At 44.6% G+C, this 26,035-nt stretch overlaps 1 protein-coding gene across 1 annotated transcript in view; it reads left to right on the top strand.

Annotated features, from left to right (window-relative positions):
* The window catches only part of COG5 (component of oligomeric golgi complex 5), a 171,703-nt gene that overhangs the window by 145,334 nt on the left and 334 nt on the right, over positions 1–26,035 (top strand). The window contains exons 17-22 of the mRNA XM_077338169.1: positions 3,127–3,230; positions 6,200–6,437; positions 16,595–16,671; positions 17,519–17,645; positions 18,650–18,729; positions 25,798–25,941. Coding sequence (XP_077194284.1) covers positions 3,127–3,230; positions 6,200–6,437; positions 16,595–16,671; positions 17,519–17,645; positions 18,650–18,729; positions 25,798–25,912 — 741 coding nt within the window. The 3' untranslated portion in view covers positions 25,913–25,941. The remainder of the gene's footprint in view (positions 1–3,126; positions 3,231–6,199; positions 6,438–16,594; positions 16,672–17,518; positions 17,646–18,649; positions 18,730–25,797; positions 25,942–26,035) is intronic.

Here is a 26,035-nt window from a genome sequence, read left to right as displayed (position 1 = left end):
ATACTTTTAAAGTAAGCACATCTGAAAATATACAGATCCTAAATGGCCCTAAAATGCCCAATATGCATGTTGCCTCACCTCAAATAAGTATTTTATATTTTAAACACTTGAAAATGCCACTGGTTTTACTGGAAGAGTTCATCATGTCCTTAAAATTTACATCTGAGGAGCTTGAAACTTTCTCGGCCAGCTGGATCATGCCCTCAGTATTTTACTTGAATTGAATCTTTATTTACGGTCATTTAGACCAAAATTTTAGATGCACTACTATACAATAGCAGTTTGTAAAAGGGAAGGTAATACATTAAAAGGTTAAAAATGCATCAACAATAAAACTTCTCCACCATAAAAGCCAACAATTAGAAGCATTAACTGCTGTTGACTATTTTACAAGGATAAAATGAGCCATAAAAGCAATAAAACTAGCAAAGCTGTTAAAATATAAAACAAAAGACAAGATTAAGAGACGTTCGATAATATTTACTAACCAAAAAACTTAAGAAGTTCTGTGGACCTATTATGGCTATACATGAGTGACCCAATCTTTCCTAATTCTTAAAGCTAGCCACGCAAATTTTGCTACTTTCCTAGTTAACAAATTATCTGTATCTGATAGCAATATTTGCAGGCGATGCTTTCTCAGGTCGTGAGGGCATTCTATAAGCATTGGTACTAATGCACCTGTGTGAATATGATTATACAGCTTGCACTCAAATAAGATGTGTTCTGTGTTCTCTACTTGACCCTCATTGCAGATACAGAGTCGATCCTTGAGAAGGGAGTCCATCAAATTTTACTTTATTCATGTGTGTCAGAAGTTGAATGTATTTTTTAATTTTCTTTTATGTTTGATTAAATATGTTTTAGATTTACAGATATGCTGCACAGAAGGAGAAAAATACCTGTGAGCAGAAGACCCTTGTGGTGTTGAATTTTTCCTCCTCTTTTTCTTCCTACAACAGCCCTTTGAGACACCCCCATTCATTGCAATACATTGCACTAATAAGAGAACACACCAGTGAAATTTTTGGCAGCCTTTAGAAGAAAGCTAATGGCTAATAGGCATCTTCATCCATTGATTGCCTTTGATACTTTACAGCTCTCACTTTGGAGCTTTTATTGGCTGCTACACATATTTCATAGGTGTAATGAATTGGTGTGTGTTATAACCAGACCTTTGAAGAAGGTCCTACAAGGGCTGAAGCATGTCAGTCTGTTGGTTCATATAGTGCATAGCACACTGTTTTGCAATAGCCTATGGGCTGTACATACGTTTTTAATTCTTAAACGTTTTTTTAGATTGTGCACAATAAAATTATATAATCTTAATATTAATGCAGACATTCAATCTTTGAAGGTCCTGACTGTTATCAGTTGGGTTTTGATGGTTCCAAAAATCTACTAAGGCATGGTAGGTTACAGCACAAAGGGGCAAAACTGCTGTTACACCAATGGACACTTTGCTTCTTTGCTCCTTCCACCAAGTGGAAGTGGAAAAGCAAAGCAGAGCATATTTTCAGGATTGATTGCAGTACCGCTTGCCTGGTGACATTTGGTCTGTGAGGTCATCCCCTTCATTTGGTACCCATTCTTGGTAGCATTTTGTTCACACAAACATCCCAGCAATGCCTTTTCATTGAACCACAACTGGTTCAAAATAGGTCAGATGCCTATTGATGGTTGGGGGCACATGTGAGGCCCATTCTGAAACAGCTCTGTTGGCTTTCTGCCTGGGCTCGGTCTGTGGTGCTCCATAGAGAGGGATCAACATTGGATGATCTCTCTCTAAGTCCCTACTCTGGATGAGGTCCTTGGGGCTGCTGTTTTTTTCAGTGTCTTTGTCTGTCAGTTTCAGCCCCCCCTCCCCTTCTCTGTGATAGCACCACCACCGCAAGCAGTCTGGTAGAATGGATTCCATAAAATATCCTCCTCCCTAGAGTTCAGCAACTGTTCAAGGCTGTCCTGTTTCAAAGGACCTTCTCAAATCTGTGTGTCTGAAGGACTGAGTTTCTGTGTTTTATCCACTCTGAAAACAGAAATTGTTGCAGGGTCACCGTTATTAGCTTCCAATGTTTGTTTTGTGGTTTATATCTTTGTGAGTTTGTGAGTTTGTGTGAGCTGGCCGCTACAATAAAGCCACATATACATTTCTAGAAATAAATAACATATATAAAGGAACAGTACTATTCTCACAATAATAACCTAGTTTTCTCTTCACATGAAGATGAAAATAAAAATATAAATAAAAAAGGGAGAGAGAAAAGCAGCAGTTGGAAAATAACTGAAAAGATGGGGTGATGCTTCTGTTTCTAGATCTAGAAATAGGTGTTAAATGGGATAGAACTTTTCTGCAGAACTACTTTCATTACATGTGGGCCTTGGTTGCCCTTGCTTTGACCCATTCATTCCTGTAGGGTGGGCAGGGAAGATTTCCAGCAAAGCAGCACAAAATAATATGTTTAATTTTCATCTATGGGCTGTGTCCCAAAAAAGCATTGTTCAAAGTTAACTGATCAAACATTTAATAGTTTAATTATATGTTGGTACTCATGGAGTATACACATGCCCTCAGCGTGTCCAGAGGAGGGCAACAAAGATGGTGAGGGGGTTGGAGACCAAGACGTATGAAGAAAGGTTGGGGGAGCATCTGTTTATCCTGGAGAGGAGACGACTGAGAGGGGATCTGATAACCATCTTCAAGTATTTAAAAGAGTGCCATATGGAGGATGGAGTGGAATTGTTCTCTCTTGCCCCAGAGGGACAGACCAGAACCAATGGGATGAAATTAATTCAAAAGAAATTCTATCTAAACCTCTGGAAGAAGTTCTTGACAGTTAGAGTGGTTTCTCAGTGGAACAAGCTGCCTCAGGAGGTGGTGGGTTCTTCATCTTTGGAAATTTTTAAACAGAGGCTGGATAGCCATCTGACGGAGAGGCTGATTCTGTGAAGGTTCAAGGGGGTAGCAAGTTAAAGTGGATGAGCAATAGGGTTGTGAATGTCCTGCATAGTGGACTAGATGACCCAGGAGGTCCCTTCCAACTCTATGATTCTATGATTCTATTATTTTACATGCAATTTTTTTCCTTCTTGATTGTTTTCTGCCCTTGGTTATATATTTCCTTGTAGACAGTTCATGATTTGATGGGAAATGCTGTGCAACCTTTACTGAACTCAGTTGGAGACTCGATAGAAGCTATTATCATCACCATGCATCAGGAAGACTTTTCTGGGTAATGGATTCACTACTGCAGTGTTGTCTTAAGATGTGCATATGATAAGGAATTCTGGAATGACTAGAAATTACATTAACCCCAGTGACCTCATTCTAGGAGTGCTGGCCTCAGCAGCCCAGTCTGTATTCCGGTATGTAGGTTAAGAAGCAGCCGTAATTCTGGCTGTTCAACTGTATACAAGCCACTTATCTCTTTATTAGAACGGAAACCAGTCAATATTTTCTCATAATAAAAAGTAAGAGGAAAAGGACTACAAAAGGCAATTGCTCTGGTAACTTATTTTGTAAGAAGTTTAACGTTGGCTATGTTGTCAGACTAAATATACATTAAGCTGCAACTACTGATTGGATTTCTTTTCAAAAGTTTGTGATTTGGGTTTGTTTTTTAAAGTCAATTCACTCCCACAAATCCATTTTGCTAGCAGAGAGGCTTTCTTCCAGTGGAAAGGGGTCCTCCTGCTAGTCCAGTAGAACAGGGGTAGCAAATGCTGGCAGGGGCTCATGGGAATTGTAGTCCATGGACATCTGGAGGACCACAGGTTGACTACTCCTGCAGTAGAACATTTATGCAGGATCCCTCTCTCTCTCCCTCCCTCAGCATAAAAATCAAATGTGAAAGCAAATACTGGGTGTGATATAATTATTTTCTTCTGGGAAAGATGCAGCATAATCTTCATTAGGCATTTCACACCCAAAAGGAATTTTCTTTTTTACCAGTCTGATTTGCCAGATGAGTTGGAATCCCAGACATCAGCCTAGTGTTGATATGGATCAGGGATTCCAGATGCTTGTCACAGTTTTTGAATCCCAGACAAAGAGCTATATGGGGGGGGGGGGGTTGGAACCCTCCCAGAGGTGAATGTGCCTTTGCTCGGGTTTGTGATGGAATAGGTTAGGATAGCGATCTCCAACCTGTGGGCCGTGGACCACATGTGGTCCTTGAACTGATTGGAGGTGGCCCCTTCTCTTCCCCCCCCCCGGCCCTTTACTTTATCCCCCCCAGCCCTTTACAACACACTTCATTGTTGTGGCGTGTCTGTATCTTATTTTGAAGGCATGTTTAAGCATTACCATAGCGATCAGAGAGTGTTAGGGCAGTGGTTGAGAGAAGAGGAGTAAACTACCCCCCCCCCACCGGGCCTCAGTAAAAGGAGTTGAGTGGTCCCCAGCGTTGAGTGGTCCCCGGTGATAAAAAGGTTGGGGACCACTGGGTTAGGAGACCAGTAAGCATTAGAATTTTGTGCTGAATGAACCAAGCAGCTACCCGATGGTGAACTCCCCTATCCAACAGTGGGGGCTGTTTTTTCCCCCAAAAAACATTAAAGCGAAGAATTCTTGCTGCTACTTTTGGAATCTTGCTTTGGTATGTGGGGGTAGATGGGTTTTTTTGGCAGTGTCATAAATTGTTCTTGCAGGCTTCTCTGCCCCAATTGCACCCAGTTTTGCTTCTCTCTTAAGGGAACCCAGTGAACAAAATGTTGCCTTGTGGAAAACATTTTAGAAGAAGAAGAAAAAACGTTGGTTCTTATATGCCGCTTTTCTCTACCCGAAGGAGTCTCAAAGCGGCTTACAGTCGCCTTCCCTTTCCTCTCCCCACAACAGACACCCTGTGACGGAGGTGAGGCTGAGAGAGCCCTGATATCACTGCTCAGTCAGCTTTATCAGTGCCGTGGCGAACCCAAGGTCACCCAGCTGGTTGCATGTGGGGGAGTGCAGAATCAAACCCGGTTACATTAGAAGTCCACACTCCTAACCACTACACCAAACTGATGTAATATTATGGACTGTGCTGAAGATACATGGGGCATACCTCGGTCCTTTCTGAAATGTATTTACAAACATAATTTGTTCCCTGGGTCAAGAACGTGTCCTTCCCTTTTCCCTTTTCTCTCCGCCCCCCTCGGCTTCTTATACACAGAACTATAGTTAAAAACCTTGGGAGGGTGGAAGGTTACCCCTCAGAACAGCAATAACTGTGTCACTGATACTTGGGGTTCAACTTTATCTGTCTATTAATGATAGATAGATGGATGGATAGAGGGACTGTAGTTGGTGATAATGATTTTTAGTGGGTACCTCTTGTTTGTCAAGATCAAATAAGACCCTCTAATTCAGTGGTCCCCAACCTGCGGGCCGCGGCCCGGTGCCGGGCCGCAAAGGCCATGGCACCGGGCCGCGGCTCCCTCTCCCCGCCCCGCCCCCGCAGTAAAAAACTTCCCAGGCCGCAAGCTTGCGGCCCGGGAAGCTTCTTACTGCGGGAGGCGGGGAGAGGGAATCAGGGCCGGGCCGCGCCTGTGCGGGCCACGCCTGCTCGGCCCGATCCGCGGGCGCGGCCCGATCCGTGGGCGCGGCTCGCGGGCGCGGCTCGGGTGCGGCACGATCCGCGGGCGCGGCGTGGGCGCGGCCCGACCCGTGGGCGAGGCCCGCGGGCGCGGCCCGATCCGCGGGCGTGGCCCGCACGGGCGCGGTCCGCGGGGGCGCGGCCCGATGCCCTGCCGGTCCCCAGCCTCGGAAAGGTTGGGGACCACTGCTCTAATTCATGCTTGCCATTGCAACAGTTCTTCTCAGAATAAAAAGGAATACAGCATGCACATATTGGGGTAATAATGTGATGCATAAATATAGGATGGAGGATACCTGGCTTGATAGTAGTACACATGGATTCAAATTACAGGAAAGGAGGTTCCCCTTAAATATTAGAAAGCATTTTCTGGTGGTGAGGGCTGCTTGTAGATGGAATATGCTGTCTTATAGGGTGGTGGAGTCTCCTTCTTTGGAAGATTTTATGAGGAGATTGGATGAGCACCTGTTAGGAATGTGTGGTTTTTATGTTCCCAAGAAGGTGGGGGGCTGGACTGGATTGCCTTTTATGGTATCTTCCAGCTCTGTGTGAGTCAGATTCTCATCAGTTTGTATTGGTTATAAACAGAAGAGTAACTCTTTTGTCTTCTCTGATTCTCCCGGTAGGTCACTGCCCACTTCAGGAAAGCCTGACATTCCTTGTTCACTCTATATGAAAGAGCTGCAGGGATTTATAGCTCGAGTTATGAATGACTACTTCCGACACTTTGAATGTTACGACTTTGTCTATGAGAGCACCGAAGCCATCGCGCAGAGAGCAATTGAACTTTTTATTCGCAATGCCAGCCTGTTAAGGTCTCTAGGTGACGGAGGGAAAATGCGGCTTGCGGCTGACTTTGCACAGGTAGGCAAAAGAAGACAGGCCTCAGTTTCTGTTTGCTCAGACCTTGAAGTGAGAATGTACATGCCAATACACACAAGCACACACTGATGCAGTGGTTCATACTGCCTTCCTCTGTCTGTCTGTTACGTGTTTATCCCGCCCTTTCTCAAAAAGCTTAGGGCAGCATGCATGGGCCTCCTCCTTCCTCCATTTTATATTCCCAGCATTCATATGAGGTAGGATAGGCTGAGAGAGAATGATTGGCCCAAGGTCAACATTTAATATATTTACAAAATTTATACCCTGCCTTTCTACCTTCATCAAGGTTCAGACTCCCCAAAATAGGTGGCAAGTGTTATCAGTCAACACCAGCTGATGTGGCCCATGCAGACTTGAATTGGTGGGGTCCAGTCTTTGGGGCCTCTGACTGTGAAACCTGTACATGCTATTGTTTGTGGCCACCGTCTTAAGCAACTGTTGCTGGTAAAAATATTAGCGTGCCACAAGAAAGTAGAACATTCTAAATGTATTTTGGTTTAATGATGAGACTAATCCTTTCATTGTTATCTTTTATTATTCAAGTAGTCTTTTGTCTAAAAAGGTAGCAGAACCCTCTTATCTGTGTGTAAAGGGATGTGTATACTATCCTGCATTGTGTTTACTATAGCTACTGACTTGCTCACTAATCTCTGTGGTGATGGTGACTTGGGAGAGAGTTTTATAGAAGCCTGCAGAATGTCCAGTTTTGAGACCTTCAATTTGTGACCGTCTTGGTTTGGGATGTTCTTTTTTCTATTGGATCTTCTCTCCATCAATATCACACTTTTTCCTCCTTGATGTGGGATTTTAAAAAAATAAACTAGCATTTGGTCCCCTCAGTTTTTCATGTTTCCTCCCTTTGGGGGGGGGGGACTGCTGGTCTCATCTTGATATCTTCACCTTCAATTGGCTGTTTCCAAGCAAGGGGATGAAATACATTCTCACAGACACCCTCACGAGAGTATTGAAATTCTTAGGTCTCTTTGCAATCAGCATTTGTTGCACATGTAATACAAATGAGAATGATCTGAAATGGAGCGTGTATTCACCTCTCCTTCAAAACAGGGAATGCAAAATATCCCAGATGTTTCCAGTTCACCTGGGAAAAGACAACAATGCTAGGAAGAATGAAAGACAGAGGAATGCCTAACATAAGATGGATGGACTTAATGAAGGAAGCCACACCCTTCAGTTTGCAAGACCTGAGCAAGGCTGTCAGTTATGGAATGTTTTGGAGGTCATTAATTCATTGGATTGTCATAAGTCAGAGGCAACTTGAAGGCACATGGCGCAACATATCAGATCACCTAGAAAAGCTGCAGTTTAGTATCCAGGTAGCCAAGAACATATTGATTATTAGAAAAATGTGAAAGAGAAGGGGGTATTCATATTCCTTACAATACAAATAGGGTGGAGTTTTAAGGGCTTTTCCAGAACCTTTAGAATTTCGGTACATAGAGAGCCCAAAATATTCTGGATCAGTAGACAAGACTGAGAAGACGATGTCTTACGTAGAGTCTGGAATATGATGACAGCGTTCCAGCTCAGACGACAGCAGAGATGGTAGCATTCCAGCACAGAACAAAAGTGGAGAAAATAAAGTGTTGTGGGATTTGTGTTTATAGATTTGTGAGGGGGAAAGGGCACTTCCAATAGCAGCCAGGAATGAGCATCTGTATTTTGATGTGCCGGGAGGTACTGAAATAGCCTGGGCACTTCCCATCGTTGTGGACCATATCCTTTTAAGGTAGAAAGATATGTGAAAGACTGACATGTTTATATTTCCAAAACGGGAGACTTGCCATGTACCCACATGTGGTTAAATTAGCTTCCAAGCAAACCAGAATGCTGAAATTTGGCATAGCGTAAGATGTTGCATGCTAGGAAAGTTTAAAGGGAGGCATTTATATGTCTTACCTTAGATGTGTATCTTCCAAGGATTACCATGTTTCCATGTTCTTCAGTTTAATGTAAAATGTAACATACTAGAGAACCAAGTGTCAGATTAGGACCTAGAAGATGCAGGTTCAATTCCCTGCCCTGCCATGGAAGCTTGCTGGGTGCTCTTGGGCCAGGTCACAGGACAGCATTTCAGCACTGAGCAAGTCAAGTCCTGCAAGGGCCATAATTGAGGTATGATAGGAAATGGGTAAAGAAGCAACCCTCAACTTTGAGCAGCAGTTTAGGAGCAGAATGCCATGGTTTTTTAAAAATATAATAGGACTGCTACTCCCAATAAGGCATTTAGAAATTCAGTGAAAAGAAAATGAAGAGCATGCAACTAAATTGACAGGACTTTCAACAGCTTTGTGCAAACCTTGTATTGTTTGATTCTTCATAAGATAAAAATAGATTTTGAAAATGTCTTCACACTTGGACCTCCTCAGTGATGTTGGATGCCTCCGGTCTTGAACAATCATTATTAAGATAACAGTTTTCTTTTTAATGAGAATTCTAAGCTGTTTCATATTACAAAATAAGATGCTGGACATGTGCAGAATATGTCATTTTTAAAGGGTTTTCTGGTCCTGGTTATGGACGCTAATTGCAGCTCCCCCAGAGCTAAGCCAACATTCCCAAAGGCTGATTTTTTGTTTTGTTTTTAATGGTCCAGGTAACGGTAATCAAACTCCAGAGCCTCAGGGAGATAAGCAATGTGTTATCTGGTCTTGTTTAACGATGCTCAGGAAAGCTTTTCATGGGCCTTCTGTAAATTCTCTTTTAGCTGCATTCTCCTTCCTTTCTCTTTTCTTGCTGTTTTTATTTTCTGGTGAGCCAAAAAAACCAATTGCCCTTTCTAAAGCCTCAGTGTGAAACCAATTTGCATAGTGCAAATAGGAGTGAGGGGGATTCCTGTTCCAAAGCAGGTAATTACAGATTCCATTGGCATCACCAGGCATGTTGTGTACTGAGCTGAGCACGCATTTAATGTTAGCCGCATGCTGAACGTTCACTTATCTGCAGAGATAGGAGCCTGAAAATATTTGCAGTGTTTTATCCCACCATATTCCCACCTGCCTTGGGTTCAGATGTTTAATTTACTAGCACTTTGCGCTGTCTTGCACACAGGCAGCCCCCCAATCTCAAACAACTCCTCACCCACAACAATGCAGCATCTAATGTGAACATGGACACTGGTACTAGAGCTTGCAGCAAACCCAGATGCCAACTTTGCTGCCACATACACTCCAATGCCACAATTACTGGACCTAACAGCATCACCTATAGTATCAAAGGCTTATTCACTTGCTCATCTTCTAACATTGTATATCCCATTAAATGCCAACAATATCCCTCTGTTCTCTACATGGGGCAAACAGGTCAAACCCTTTACCAAAGAATTAATGGACAGACTTGTCTTCAGAAACCACAGGACTGAAAAACCTGTCGGGGAACACTTCAACCTTCCAGGACATTCAATAAGGGACCTGAAAGTAGCTATTTTATTGCAAAGGAACTTCAAAAACAGAGTAGAAAGGGAGATTGCAAAAATGCAATTTATTACAACACTGAAAACAATGGCATACCCTGGACTCAACAAGGACATTTTTTTTTAATTTCACTATTGTGACAACTACTGGCAGTAGCACCAAAGTCATGATTGACAACGAGAACATCGAATGTATTGATGATTTCATCTTTCTTGGCTCTATGATCAATCAAAGTGGTAGATGCAGCCGTGAAATCAAACAGCCAATAACACTGGGCCGGAACGTGTTAGGCATGAACCGAATATGGAAGAGTTAGGATATCAGCGTTAATACAACATGCCAGCTAGTCAACACCGTTGTCTTCCCTATAACAAGCTATGGATGCGTAAGCTGGACTCTGAAGAAGGAAGACAGGAGGAGAATAGGTGCTTTCAAATTATGGTGTTGGAGACGAATGCTGCGAATACTGTGGACAGCCAAAGTTACCAACAAGATGGTTTTGGAGAGGAGCAAACCAACTATGTCATTAGAAGTGAAGATATTACGGCTGAAGCTCACTTACTTTGGAAACATCATGCGACACGATCAAAGCCAATACAGGGATGACCATGAAACAACTAAAAGAAGCAGTCAGAGACACGGGCACATGGCAAAGACTCTCCTATAGAATCGCCGAGGGTCTGACACGACTTGACGGATGACATCATCATCATCATCATGCATGCTAACATCATTCAACTCTTATATCCACAGTCCTTACAATCCTCTTCTTTTTAATTTATTTGTGATGTTAGTAATATGTAATGTAATATTGAATTTAACTCTCTGGTCTCAGGCCAAGATAGTTGCCAGCACAGCTTGTCATTGGCAGGGATGTTTCCACACTTGGGTGAAGATGGATGGGGCCAGCAACAAATGGGACAGGCTCTGCCATTAATTTCTAACATGGACAGTTTTCTTTCTCCAATGTTTTTGTGAACTACGATTGAACTCAAAAGTACTGATTAGCTGTTTTAGCAAAGAATTATCATATGGCATCATATGGATTTTGAACTTGTCTGAAAGTTGGACCATAAGGAAGGCCGAGCGTCAAAGAATTGAGGCTTTTGAACTCTGGTGCTGGAGAAGACTCTTGCGAGTCTCTTGGACTGCAAGGGGAACAAACTGGTCAGTCCTAGAGGAGATCAGCCCTGACTGCTCCTTAGAAGGCCAGATCCTGAAGATGAATTTCAAATGCTTTGGCCACCTCATGAGAAGGAAGGACTCCCTGGAGAAGAGCCTAATGCTGGGAGCAATTGAGGGCAAAAGAAGAAGGGGGCGACAGAGAATGAGGTGGCTGGATGGAGTCACTGGAGCAGTAGGTGCAAACTTAAATGGACTCCGGGGAATGGTGGAGGACAGGAAAGCCTGGAGGATCATTGTCCATGGGGTCACGATGGGTCAGACACGACTTTGCACCTAACAACAACAACAATAACAATCATATGGCTTAATTTGAATGTTGTGACACAGTTTACTAATTTACCAGAATTAGCTTTTGCCTTATATTTCCACTGTTATGATAGTTTCTCATATAGTCTGAGGAATAGTGCATGCGCTCGAAAGCTCACGCCTTGAATAAATCTTTGTTGGTCTTCAAGTTGCTACTGGACTCTATTATTGTTGTGCTATTTCAGACCAACACGCCTACCCACCTGAATCTTGCAAAATTGGTGTCGCTCATGGCATGAGTGTCAGTCAGTGAGACAGTTAATAGAAATCTGTTTTGAATCCATCATATTTCATAAAAGGTCCCTTCTTATAAAGTTTCTGAACATTCAGGGATAACCTGGTAAGGATTTTTAGGGGTCAGTGAAGTATTCTGAAATGACATTTTCCTGACATTTATGCACACTGTGAAGTTTCAGCTGAGAATTTATGCACCTTCTGACCCACTCATTAGGAAGAGCTTTTCTGCTGTGTAACAAAGCTAAGTGCACTAAGGTTGCAGTAATTTAAAATAGTTTAGGTTCCATTCAAAGATACATTGCTGAAAAACGTATCTTGGCCTTTAAATGTGATGCCTCTCTGTATGATGAAGAGCATCAAATGGGAACATGGAACTGTAGAAAAAAAGCTGATTTTTTTCAATCCCTAGCACCAAAAATATTTCTAGACATCTAGTCTTTACTCTTTGACAAAGAGGCACTAAGAGAAAACCAATTTTCATTTTATGTAAATTTTATGTAAAAGCAAAACTGTAAGATTTGTAGAAATGTTGAAGACATGGAATTGTTCTACTTGGAGAGGAGGGGATTGAAATATACCCAGTTCTTCCTTATCAAATCTGAACTTCCTTTACGGATCTAACAGCATCAAATACATGATTTGGAATTCATCCTTTAAAATTGTGCTATCTGGCATATTTAGGTACATTCAAGGCCTTTATTGGTATAACACAGGGGTAGTCAAACTGCAGCCCTCCAGATGTCCATGAACTACAATTCCCAGAAGCCCCTGCCAGCATTCGCTGGCAGGGGCTTCTGGGAATTATAGTCCATGGACATCTGGAGGGCCGCAGTTTGACTACCCCTGGTATAACAGAAAGAGTAAAGCAGAAATCAGCACAGTCACAGTGCAAAACCAGGTTTGCCAAACAAAATGATTACAAATAATCATGGTGGTTACAAACAGTTATAGCACTCATCCATTCCAAGTTAACAACTAAAATCAGGACTAAGATCAGTGCAATCACACACATCTTAAGTGTATTTAAACACTCGATTATTCTAAAGAAGCAGAGTTACAAATCTGCCCAATCCTCGAGAGCGAGAGCCGTGCACACTGTTGCATCCAGCGCTACTTAAGCACATTAGGAAAGCATGAAAAATGAAAGTAGAACAGTCTTTATGGCAAATAAAAGGAAGTGTTATCTGGTCTTCATAGGGAATGTTTCCTTCTTTGCGGATTGTGCCATAGTTGTATTTTGCAGCATATGTGGATCATATCGTTTGGTGATGGGGGACTTGTGAGCCCACGCAGTAGCTCCAACGGTGGCCATGCCAGATTCACAATAGGTCCTCCTAGCTGTTTCATAATGGGATGGAATTCAATCAGAGGGAGAAACTGACGACAAAGGAAAGGAAAAGTAGTATACAGACAAGGCAAAAGGCATTTACAGCTTGCCACCCATCTTGCCAGCAGCATAGGCTGCTGAAGGGAATATTGGCCTGTCAGCTAATAATTTGTGGTCCCTATATGATTGTCTCCCCCTTCAAGGATCGCTGCCTTGTTGTGGCAAGGGGGCTTGCGTAGCTCAGTGAAGCTATGAGCTATGCCGTGCAGGGCCACCCAAGACGGACAGGTCATAGCTGAGAGCTCTGACAAAAGGTGATCCACTGGAGAAGGAAATGGCAAACCACTCCAGTATCTTTGCCATGAAAACTCTATGGACAGTTCCAATAGGCATAACGATATGACGCTGGAAGATGAGCCCCTCAGGTCGGAAGGTGTCCAATATGCTACTGGGGATGAGCAGACGGCTAGTACGAGTAGCGCCAGAATGAATGAAGCGGCTGGGCCAAAGCCGAAAGGACGCTCAGTTGTGGAAGTAACTGGTGGTGAAAAGACAGTCCGATGCTGTAAAGATTTTTATTCCATAGGAACCTGGAACGTCAGATCCATGAATCAAGGCAAGCTGGACGTGGTTAAACAAGAAATGAGAAGACTGAACATCGACATTTTAGGAATCAGTGAACTAAAATGGACAGGAATGGGTGAATTTAATTCAGATGACCATCAGGTATACTACTGTGGACAAGAATCTCGCAGAAGAAATGGAGTAGCCTTCATAATCAATAAGAGAGTAGGAAAAGCAGTCTTGGGATACAATCCCCAAAATGACAGAATGATCTCAGTTCGAATCCAAGGCAAACCATTCAACATCACAGTGATCCAGGTCTATGCCCCAACCACTGCTGCTGAAGAGGATGAAGTTGATCAGTTCTATGAAGCCCTACAACACCTTATAGAAGCAACGCCAAAAAATGATGTGCTTATCATCATGGGGGATTGGAATGCTAAAGTAGGAAACCAAAAGATAACTGGGATAACAGGCAAGTTCGGCCTTGGAGTACAAAATGAAGCAGGGCACAGGCTGGTAGAATTTTGTCAAGAGAATACAATGGTCATAGCAAACACTCTTTTCCAACAACCCAAGAGACGACTCTACACATGGACATCACCAGACGGTCAACACAGAAATCAGATTGACTATGTACTCTGCAGCCAAAGATGGAAAAGTTCTATACAGGCAATAAAAACAAGACCAGGAGCTGATTGTGGTTCAGATCATGAGCTTCTTGTTGCAAAATTTAGGCTTAAATTGAAGAAAGTAGGGAAAAGCACTAGGCCACTCAGGTACGAACTAAATCATATCCCCGACGAATATACAGTAGAGGTGACAAATAGATTTAAGGAATTAGATCTGATAGACAGAGTGCCTGAAGAACTATGGACGGAGGTTCGCGACATTGTACAAGAGGTAGCAACTAAAACCATCCCAAAGAAAAAGAAATGCAAGAAATCAAAATGGCTGTCTGAGGAAGCTTTACAAATAGCTAAGAAGAGAAGGGAAGTGAAAGGCAAGGGAGAAAGAGAAAGATACACCCAATTGAATGCAGAATTCCAGAGAAAAGCTAGAAGAGATAAGAATGCCTTCTTAAATGAACAGTGCAAACAAATAGAAGAAAACAATAGAATGGGGAGGACCAGAGATCTTTTCAAGAAAATTGGAGATATGAAGAGAACGTTTCATGCAAAGATGGGTATGATAAGGGACCAAAATGGTAGGGACCTCACAGAAGCAGAAGAGATTAAGCAAAGGTGGCAAAATTATACAGAAGAACTATACAAGAGCGAGCTTAACATCCCTGATGACCACAGTGGGGTAGTTACTGACCTGGAGCCAGACATCCTGGAATGTGAAGTCAAATGGGCCTTAGGAAGTCTGAGCAACAATAAAGCTAGTGGTGGTGACAGCATTCCAGTTGAACTATTCAAAATCTTAAAGGACGATGCAGTAAAAGTGCTACACTCAATATGCCAGCAAATTTGGAAAACTCAGCAATGGCCACAGGATTGGAAAAGGTCAGTTTACATTCCAATCCCAAAGAAGGGCAATGCCAAAGAATGTTCAAACTACCGCACCATTGCACTCATTTCTCATGCTAGCAAAGTTATGCTCAAAATCCTACAAGCTAGGCTCCAGCAATATGTGGACCGAGAACTTCCAGAAGTACAGGCAGGATTTCGAAGAGGTAGAGGAACTAGAGATCAAATTGCCAACATACGCTGGATCATGGAAAAAGCTAGGGAGTTCCAGAAGAACATCTACTTCTGCTTCATTGACTATGCTAAAGCCTTTGATTGTGTGGAGCACAACAAATTGTGGCAAGTTCTTAAAGAGATGGGAATACCAGAGCATCTTATTTGTCTCTTGAGAAATTTATATGCAGGTCAAGAAGCAACAGTGAGAACTGAACATGGAATCACGGATTGGTTCAAAATTGAGAAAGGAGTTCGTCAAGGCTGTATACTGTCGCCTTGCCTATTTAACTTGTATGCGGAGCACATCATGAGAAAGGCGGGATTAGAGGAGTCACAAATTGGGATCAAGATTGCAGGGAGAAATATCAACAACCTCAGATACGCAGATGATACCACTCTAATGGCAGAAAGTGAAGAGGAACTAAAGAGCCTGTTGATGCGGGTGAAGGAGGAGAGTGCAAAAGTTGGCTTGAAACTCAACATCAAGAAAACAAAGATCATGGCATCCGGCCCTCTCAATTCCTGGCAAATAGATGGGGAAGAAATGGAGATAGTGACAGATTTTATTTTCCTCGGCTCCAAGATCACTGCAGATGGGGACTGCAGCAAAGAAATTAAAAGACGCTTGCTCCTAGGGAGGAAAGCTATGGCAAATCTAGACAGCATCCTAAAAAGCAGAGACATCACCCTACCAACAAAAGTGCGTTTAGTCAAGGCTATGGTATTCCCAGTTGCAATGTATGGCTGCGAAAGTTGGACCATAAGGAAGGCCGAGCGTCAAAGAATTGAGGCTTTTGAACTCTGGTGCTGGAGAAGACTCTTGCGAGTCCCTTGGACTGCAAGGCGAACAAACCGGTCAGTCCTAGAGGAGATCAGCCCTGACTGCTCTTTAGAAGGCCAGATCCTGAAGATGAAACTCAAATACTTTGGCCACCTCATGAGAAGGAAGGACTCCCTGGAGAAGAGCCTAATGCTGGGAGTGATCGAGGGCAAAAGAAGAAGGGGACGACAGAGAATGAGGTGGATGGATGGAGTCACTGAAGCAGTAGGTGCAAACTTAAAAGGACTCCAGGGAATGGTAGAGGACAGGAAGGCCTGGAGGATCATTGTCCATGGGGTCGCGATGGGTCGGACACGACTTTGCACATAACAACAACAACAATATGATTGTCTGCTTTTCATCAGCTGACAGGAGTTGTATGTCCTGAGTGTCCTACTAGCACTTCAACTCTTGAAATCTACTTACTAGTTAGAGCCAAACATGCAGCTGGTGGGAAGTTTCACTTGTCTGTGAAATTCCCCCATTGATGATCTGCACCCCAACTGCTGGGTGTTGGGTGTTTAGTTTGGCCTAAGGGATTGAATTCTTGATTGACCCCCAGTTTTCCTTCCTTTTTTCAGATGGAGTTAGCCGTCGCTCCCCTCTGCAGACGCGTCTCTGACCTGGGAAAACCTTACAGGCTCTTGAGATCATTCAGGTAACCTCCATTCAGAATTTTTTTAACAGCTGGGCTACATGAATTAATTTTTTTCATTAAACAGAGTCGCCTACTTCTCATTTTATTTGGGATTTAATTAAAGCCTTCTGCTAGCATCACATATAAATTACCAACAAATTAGAGTCTTTGCGTATGCTGCTTCCTTTAACATTTTATTCAAAGTGGAAACTGGCTTGGAGAATTGTGTTGTGCTAATGTCAGCTAAATTGCACCTTTTTGCTTTTGTTTTTGATCTCAGTTCTTATGATAATGAGCTGTGTGTAGTCACACTGGGTTTTTTTCTGAAAAACAGAGAAAGTATTGGGGGACTGTTTAATTAAAATAATAAGCTGTTACCTCAGACGGCCACCTACCAAACCCAGTAAGAGAAGAGTGTGAAAACTGTGAAGCAAAGTAGCGAACGACAGCATGAAGAAACAGCTCCTTTTTCAAACAGTGGTTGTTCCCTAGTATGATGTAAACAACACAGAAAGTGGTTCCTGAGCTATATCTCTTCAGCCCACTCCCAGTTGCAGACCAGTGTGGAGCGACTCCAGTCTGAGACTTCAGTGAGCTTAGATTTGGTGACTCTGCATTAGGATTGCACTTCCAAACACAGTACTTGCCTCTTGGTAGCCTCCATAAAGTTCAAAATAGGCCATGGTAACCAACACTGTTAGGGGAGAGGTCAAGCCAGCTGTCCCCTATAAAGTGGAAGTAATCTGGGGCCCCTGTGATGTATCCTCAGAGGATAGAAGGCAGGCAAATCCATTCATTGTGAGTGGTGTTTGCTTTGGGTTGGAAAACTTTTGATGGGATAACTTCTGTCTTTATTCTCCCTTTTCAGACCACTGCTCTTCCAGACAAGCGAACATATCGCTAATAGCCCAGCACTGGGAGATATCATTCCGTTCAGTACTATCCTTCAGTTCTTATTTACAAGAGCACCACCTGAATTGAAATCCCCATTCCAGGTAACCCAGTTATACAGTATTTGAAAGAAAAACAACAACACCTGAAAAGCCCAATTCTCCTTAATTGGCATCATCTTTGTCCAAGCATTCATGATATGGCCTGCTGCGTTTGCCCTGACAGAATAAAGTTCACAAGTACTGTCTATTCGATTTAGCTCTTCTAGAGCATTGTGGGCTGGATCCAATACCTTTTTTTATGATTGTAAGGAAACTCATGCAAAGAGGAGCATGCCCTTTTTACTAATTTACGCTCCTTTCACCCAACATGGATAGGCCAGGCAAGTCTAATCCCATCAGATCTCAAAAGCTAAGCAGAGTTGGTCCTGGCTGGCACTTAGATGGGTGACCTCCAAGGAAGACCAGGGTCGGGACACGGGACAGGCAATGGCAAACCGTCTCTGAAATGTCTCTTTCCTGGTCACCGGGCTACTTTAGGACCTCCTGGCCATATTACACACATGCCATGTGATAAATGAATAAATCCCCTGCCTCCAGCACACAGCACTGCAGACCTCACATTGCACCCATGCTGTAGGTCCTGCCATGTTTTGGGATCCTAGAGGGGAACAAGAAGGGTGAAATGGGAAAAGATCCGTTGCAGAAGCAGAGTGGCATTCTTTGTCCTTTGAATCCAACAGTCTTTGTGGTTGATTTTTACAGTACACTAGTCCAATTCTGCATTAATAGACTAGTGTGCAAAATTCAGTAGCAGAAAGAACAATATTTAAAATGAAAGGAAAAGTATTCTGCCATGATTATCCTAAGCCTGGACTTAGGGTAAAACTTGATTGGATGGAAGGATCCATGTATAAATATGTCTTCCTGTTCTTGTGTTTTTGACCAGAATTGGATTCTACAGGGGAGAGGAGCAAAAAGACTAATCAATTTGTAGGATTAACTTTCATTCCACACTTGAAAATTACAGGGAATAAATTTTGCATGTACATTTAACTTTGGTTAAATATTTAATGGAGAGTTGGTTTGTTTGTTTTTGCTCCTGGAAGAGAGCCGAGTGGACCGTTGCCCGTTATTCCCGATGGCTTGATGACCATCCCTCTGAGAAGGACAGGCTCATTTTAATCAGGTATGTATCCACTGAATTCAGGCCTGGGATCTAATCCTCTGAATGTTTCCACTAGTGCCAATGGCTTTGGCTTCGCCAACACTGAAGGGCTGTTCCTTTGAAGATCTTAACTTTTGTTTCCTACTGGCCAGTTAATTGTCCTTAAGCGGCACAATGGACCAGCTCTATACACCTCTATTTAACATTGATATCTAATATTTCACAACCTGCATCTAGTTCTTCAAGATGCAGTCTTGATAACTACTGGTGACTCGAAATTACACTGAACTCCTTACAAATATTTTTTCAAAGTGTGTTGAGTGTGCACAGTTCAATGCTGATAAGACCCAGCAGTTATTGAGTCACTTGCTTCACACCAAAAATATCTTACTTAAATTTTACTATAGCATCCTTTTTGAGCTGACGAAGCCCCCCCCCCCCCCATTAGTTAAGATGTCAATTCAGAATCCACAAGTTGTCTGTGCTCTGTGAAAGTGATCTTTCTCTTTGGAAGACTCTCCTTGCCTTGATGCTGAGTCCTAGGCAGAGGTAGGGGTAACTACAGCTGAGAGAACAGTTTGGGGACTGCTGTGCTGTGGCGTTTGAAGGCTATGAAATACTGTTTGCAGCTACCTGTGAGTGAAAAAAAGCTCTTTGCAAATGCTCAGAGACATCTGTTGCTTTATATATTCTGAGCTGAGCCCTGGCAGTAAAAGAACGCCTTGTCTAAATTTTGGCAAATCCTAGTTCAAATGGAAGAGAGACAGCGGGAGACACAGCTAGTACTGGTTTGTTGAAAATAGGGGCTGTTTTAGGCAAAAAGAATTTCTGTCTTCGGTCAGTTAGAATTTCTGAGATGAAAGACTTGTCCTATATCACTTTATCCCCTATTCTTTTCTGTATATGCTTTTGAGGCCATGGCAGGGGGGAAAGTTTTAAATCCTTTGTGCAACTTTTCACATTATGTATTCTTTTTCTTCATTTTGTAGTCGTATAACCTCAAAGGAGCTGAATTTTGTATTTACATCATGGTTTTTAAAAGTCTGATATCAATAATCTCCCCTTCCCTTGGTGTATTAAATGAATACATTCAGAAGACAAACTACTAAAACTGTGTGTATGTAGGTGTGTGAAGGTAGCATTTGTGAGCTCATTTGCTAGGTTGATTCATCAGCATTGTTAAGAATGACAGGCTGCAGCAATGGGGCCAGGGAAGGTCTGTAGCACTAATACTTGCTCTGTGGGCCCAGGCTGGCCTGATTGCATCTGACCTTGAAAGCAGTTGGCCTTGGATGAGAGATGACCAGGGAGGTCCAGGATTGCTGTGCAAAGGCAGTCAATGGCAAACCATCTCTGCTCATTCTTTGCCTTGAACACCCTACAGGGGACACAGACTGTGACTGCACAGCACTTTCACCATCACACTCTGTGGATGAATGGAGTCTGCCCTTGCTGTGCCACAAGATAGTTTTCAAAAACTGGACTCCTGAATAATTATTTCACTGCATGGGAACCCTCAGAAGTATAGGTCTAAGTTCCCCCTCCTTCCAGCTTTATCCCTGATTGCTGGACTGACCATAGATATCAGATGCTTTGAATACCATGGTCTGTTACACTACAAATCTCCAAGCTTTGCTTTTGACACTAGCCCCTTAACTTTTAATCCCCTGCTGCGCATTAAGGATGCAGCATTATCATTGAATGCTTCCAAGCCGTAAAAATATTCTGTAAAAACACTACTTCAGTCAAGGCAGCCTCATTGTTATTTGGATATTTATAATAAACTAGTAATCAAGCCCGCTGCCCTTGAAATGTAGCGGGCGCTAGCAGCCGGCAGACCCGGCTGGTGGGAGCCTTAGGGAGCCCTCCACCCCTGCCGCTGCCAGCACGGGTGTCCGAGGCGGGCCATCTTCGCCGCCGGCATCGCGGCCGTGTCCAGTGGTGTGTCCACGCTGTCACCTACCTGTGGTCGTTGGGGTGAGGGAGGAGATGTCCATGGGCGGTTGGCGGTGGGCGCAGAGCGCCGGTGTCGGCCTGGGCGAGTGGGCTGTGGGCCGGGAGAGAGGTTGGTGGGTGGCGGCCCATTGGCGGCGGCGCGGCTGGCGGGCGTCGTTTTCACAGGCTCTCCCCCCCGTTGGTTGTGGGCGGCAGTTGCCGCGGCGACATCTCCACGGCACGGGCCGGCGCTCCTGTAGGCAGCGAGCCAGAAGATGGCGGTGGGCAGCTGGCGGTGTGGGTGAAGCGCGGGTTGGCTTGAGGGCGAGCGGCGGCGGGCCGGCCAGCATAGAGTGGGCGGCAGCAGCCCCCGGCAGCTCTGGTAGTGATAGTGGTGGGGGCAAGCCAGCCCACGTGATCAGTGGCTGCTGGCGCCACGTGTCCGCGGTGGCGCGGGATGTCGACTGGGGGGGGCGGCTGCTAGTCTTGGCGGCTAGGGAAGAAATGGCGGAGCTCGTCCGAACGCGGCGGATATGCGAGGGGGCACTGCGCGCGTCTCGCTATGGGTCCCTTGCCGCCGGACTGACAATCGGAGGGCCCAATCGGCAGGCGCTTTGCACCTGCCTATTGGGCCCTCCGATTGTCAGTCATGAGGAAGGGGCCTATCGGCACCCTTCCTCATCACGGACAATCGGAGGGCCCTCCTTAGGTGCCCTTAGCCGATTATTTAATCCGCTCCGCAGGAGCGGTTTAAAGATATGCTGAGGGAGGAGAAACAGGTTCTCTGATTGCACCACACAGGCTCAGTTTAGTGGTCAGAGAGTCAGACCGTGATCTGGGAGACCCAGATTCAGATCCTTACTCATGCTATGGAGGCTTGCTGGATCACCTACCTCAAGGGCTAGTTGGTGTACAACATATTGTGCCACCATAGCTGGCCCTCCACACAACATACTGTGCTCCGTTCTTTGCTGCTGGATTTCCCCCAGTCAGACTGAAAACTGGGTCTGTTTGCTCATTTTCACACTCTGCATCTCAATGACACGCCAGGGCCATCTCCTGTGGGTGGTATCCATGTTATACGTATGGTAACACCCCTTTAACACAGTTCCTCGTGTTTTGGTGACCCCCAACCATACATTTATATTCGTTGCTACTGTATAAGTGTAATTTTGCTACTGTTATGAAGCTGCAAAATCTGCCCTGTTTTGATGAATGCAACTCCTGGATGTCTGGAGCAGGCATGGGCTCAAGCAAAATACCTCCAGAGCCCCCTCCAAAAAAACCCACCAGAGCCCTGATCAGTCCAACCTTACTCCCTTCTGTATAGGAGTCAAGTTGTTTCCATCCTCGCGAAATGACTCTTCAGAATGGATGTGCTTCCTGAGCAGGGGGAGAATACCTGGGGAGGGGGGGGAATGCTGCTGTTTTTATTAAATACTACTTTTCAGTCCCACTTGTCAAGTTATCCAGGAAAAGACAGACAGGGTGGAGGAAGGGAGCAGGGGGGCATTCTTTATTAACCCCGGTTGCTGGAGGGGTGAGCAAGCACACCCTCAGGGAGGGAGGGAGGGCACAAGATCTGCTTCCTTAGAGCCTGATTTCACAACACCAGCTCCCCAAATGTAGGCAGAACAGTAGCAGAGCAGATCTCCACTCCGAAAACCAGAGGGAGGGGTTGGAATAAAGATACAGAGGAAAGCAAAGGAATCCAGAGGTCAAAAGCACAGGAGACAGTCCCCCCCTCCCCAAGATCCCCTTTGGTTCGAGAGGAGCCTGACAGGGAAGAGACAGGCAAGTTGCTTGCCAAGGGGTGCCCCTGCTGGTGTCAGGCACAGGATGGCCGCCCAGTGGCTGGCTTAAGTCCCGCCCTGCTCATCCTCTGCACCTGCTCGGCCAGCAAAGCCTCATCATGAGGGGAGGTGAAGTTGGAGTCTTCAGGGGCCCTACTCGGGCAGGTGGTGGGGTGGTGGCAGTGGGCTCCCAGGGCTGGCAGGCTCAGTAGTAGGATCCATGCACTCCCAAGAGGGTGGCCAGAGTCCTGGCGGTGGGAGCAGGAGGGGGCAGGCGAGGCATGTGGGGTGGGGTGAGGGCCACCACTGTGCCTGAGCCGAGCCTCCTCCTGGGGGCATGGGCACAGCATCTCCCGCTCAGCTCCCTTCAGAGATGTGTCTCACTCCAAACTTGGCACGGCCGGCGCTGCCCCAGCAGGCTGAGGCGAAGGGCGGCCACCCCGGTCTTTCACAGGATGGGACACTGACCCAGAGGAGGGGGATTGCTGTGACCCCCCAAAGCCGTTTTGTCTCAAACAAGCGAAGGGGAAAGGGGAGCGCCAAGAAGGCAGCCAGGCGCAGGCTTCAGCGGTATGTCCCCTGGCAAAGCGAGCCTTGGCCACCTCTCCTTCCCATCCGCACGAGGGGTCTGGCAGCCCACTTGCCTTTCCTGCCCACCACCATTGCGCGCGCACACACACGCCCCCCCCCTTCCACACAGAACAACCTTGCAGCTGCGCTTGGGCCACTGGCAGACAGGCAACCCCTGTCAAAGGGCTGTTTGACACCCAAAGGGGTTGTGACCCACAGGTTGAAAACCGCTGTTCTAAAGGAAGTTTGAACCACAATACAACAGAACGTTTTGTTGGGCACTACAACTTAAGCAGATATCCTACGCCCATGGGAGTAGCCTTGGCCAAAAAAGTAATTGTTCTAAGCCAGTGATTCCCAAAGTGGGCGCTACCGCCCCCCTGGTGGGTGCTGCAGCGATCCAGGGGGCGGCGATGGGCCACAAGTGCATTTGGGGGCGATGAATAACTATTAAAAAATTTAAAAAAATTAATTTCCAGGGGGCTGAGTAATATTTTTTCTGGAAAGGGGGCGGTAGGCCAGATAGGTTTGGGAACCACTGTTCTAAGCATTGGAGTGCTGCAAGATAAGGTGGAGAAAATGGCAAGGCTTTCAGTCAGATGCTAGGTTGATGGACTCATCTGAAAAGAGATGCATGAGTTACAGATGTGGCATTGCATATCATCCAAACAGAAATGAGGATATCAGTGCATCCATCTCTTGTGCTACTTCAGACCAACCCATTTGAATCTACTCTTTGGATGAATTGCAGATGCTGAGTATCAGAATGTCTCCCTACTTGTCCCTTGCATTTACTGCTGTCCTAACATGTCAGTATGCCCCTCTGATGAAATCAGTGTTGAGATTTCTCTCTCTTCTCTTTCTCAAGCTAAGGGACTAGCTAAATCAAGCCTGAATGAAAAAGAGAATCAAACCCATAAACCCAGATGAGCAGATCACAAACTTCAGCAGGTGTTGAGCCTAGTTTTTGACAAATGGACCTTGAATTTCCCCGGGAACTGCCCTAGCAGTTGGAGTTGAGAGAGAAATGCAGTTCCCACAGTTCACCCAAGGACTGTATTGCATTGTCAGTAAGGTTTTGTCCAGTTCTCTGTGCTAATCCAAGCAAAAGATATGTGAGCCAGTCATGCTGCATAAATAGTCCTCTGTATTTGCTGGTGAGCATGTGAGATATATAAACAAAAGTAAACCTTCCTGGCAGCCAAACTATCACCTGTACTTTATAACATTATTTTCTTGCTAGCATTCTATTTTGGTTGACTTGTTTGAGTGAGCCCTAATGCAATTTGAAGTAACTTTTCTTAATGTACCACACTCATTGCCTTCAAACTGGGATCTTTGCTCCCCCACTGTTTTGTTTTCATGTATAGGAATCATTTGGATTAAATGAACAGAGACTCCAGCAAGTGCTTTATATGCAGTATAATAAACAGTTGCTGCGTTTCTTTCTCCTTCTGGTGCTTGACCTACATGTTCCTTAATTTCAGAACAATTGTGTGTTGTACTTTTTACTTTTACTTGTGCTGTATAACAGACAGAGGAGTAATCAACGCTTCCCCCCCCCCCCACCATCATGTTGTCCATATTTCGACATTATATTGGAAGTGTGAGAGGCATATTCATGAGTCTCTTCCCTTCTTTCGGATGAATTAGTTAGCATTTTAAAGCATTTGTTTCTTAGATGAGTGGCTCTCACTAGAACCTTAACTGTGGCCTAGATTCCCAGCCCCACGTGTTCAGTGGCCTCAGGTGTAGCACTTCATTTCATTCCGCAATATGAATCAGTGCAACAAATGTAGTTCCAGACTTGCATGGAGAATGGACAGGGCCAGTGCTTGTGGAAACGTAGGGGATGAGTAATGTTTTTCCTCACCATGGAACAGTCTCTTGGCCCTCCTATAGATGTTCTTGGTTGCTCTTGCAACTGTTGGATCTGTCCCTGCCCATGAGCCGTCCCTTCAATATCCATGTGACCATTGGTGGCGTCAGAGCCCAATGATTGTACTCAAGGGTCCCTGCATTAAATTAATCCATATTATATACTTTTAGTAGTTAAGTTTGTACTATTTTTGTTATATATAAACCATTTGTCCTTACCCTGAATATAACTCAAGCATTCTTTTGCTCAAGCAGTTGTGCTCTAAAACTTTCTTGCCTTTATGTGGGAGGCTGTTTTTCAACATCAGATGGGGGGGGGGGGGATGTATCAACACACTGCTCAGAAATGGAATGGCAGCTTGGTGTTGTGTTTGTGTTTTCTCTCAAAACCTTTTCTTGTTGCACGTTTCTTGCAATAAATTTTTCTTAACAGGGCCGAAGCACCTGTAACAGGGGCTAGTGGCCCAAGGCTTTTAGAATATTCAGGAGGCAAACAGTAACCAGCAATTTTGCTTTAAATTATGTTGCTTCACAACTTTGAGATTCAAAGTGAGGATGAGGAGGTTAATTTGTGACACTCACATGCAGATCTTGATGGACTGCTGCTGTTGTGGTGAAGTTGCACATTGTTTTGTCTCCACTTCACATAAGCAAATGAGCCAAAAAGATTCAGCTACCTGACATCGTCACTGAGAACAAAGGGTTCCAGGTGGAGTTACTGAAGGGGTATTCATGAAAATTACTGGAAAGTCATTTCTGCTATAGTGACCACAGGCAGTAGTTGAATCGTCAGCAGCAAAACAGTAGGCACTTCTAAACTGGTTTGCAATTTTGGAGTTCTAATTCTATAGTACAAGCTTGCTTTCACAAACAACTTCAAAGCATTCTAATTAGCATTTTCCCCTTTAAACAGAGGTGCTCTGGAAGCTTATGTGCAATCAGTAAGAAGTAGAGAAGGAAAGGAATTTGCTCCAGTCTATCCCATCATGGTGCAACTGCTGCAGAAAGCCATGTCTGTGCTTCAGTAGAAATGGCGCTTCAAGACTCATCAGCAATGGTAGGGTACTGTGTTCAAGCTAAATGACATCTTTCTGTTGCAAAAATCTGTTGCTGTTTTACTGAAATGTGTTACCTCCTACAGCTTTCATTAT

This window comes from Paroedura picta, chromosome 5 (assembly GCF_049243985.1).
Source record: "Paroedura picta isolate Pp20150507F chromosome 5, Ppicta_v3.0, whole genome shotgun sequence".
Lineage (NCBI taxonomy): Eukaryota > Metazoa > Chordata > Lepidosauria > Squamata > Gekkonidae > Paroedura > Paroedura picta.
The sequence above is the reverse complement of the archived record's forward strand: the minus strand, read 5'-3'. Positions and strand labels throughout refer to the sequence as shown.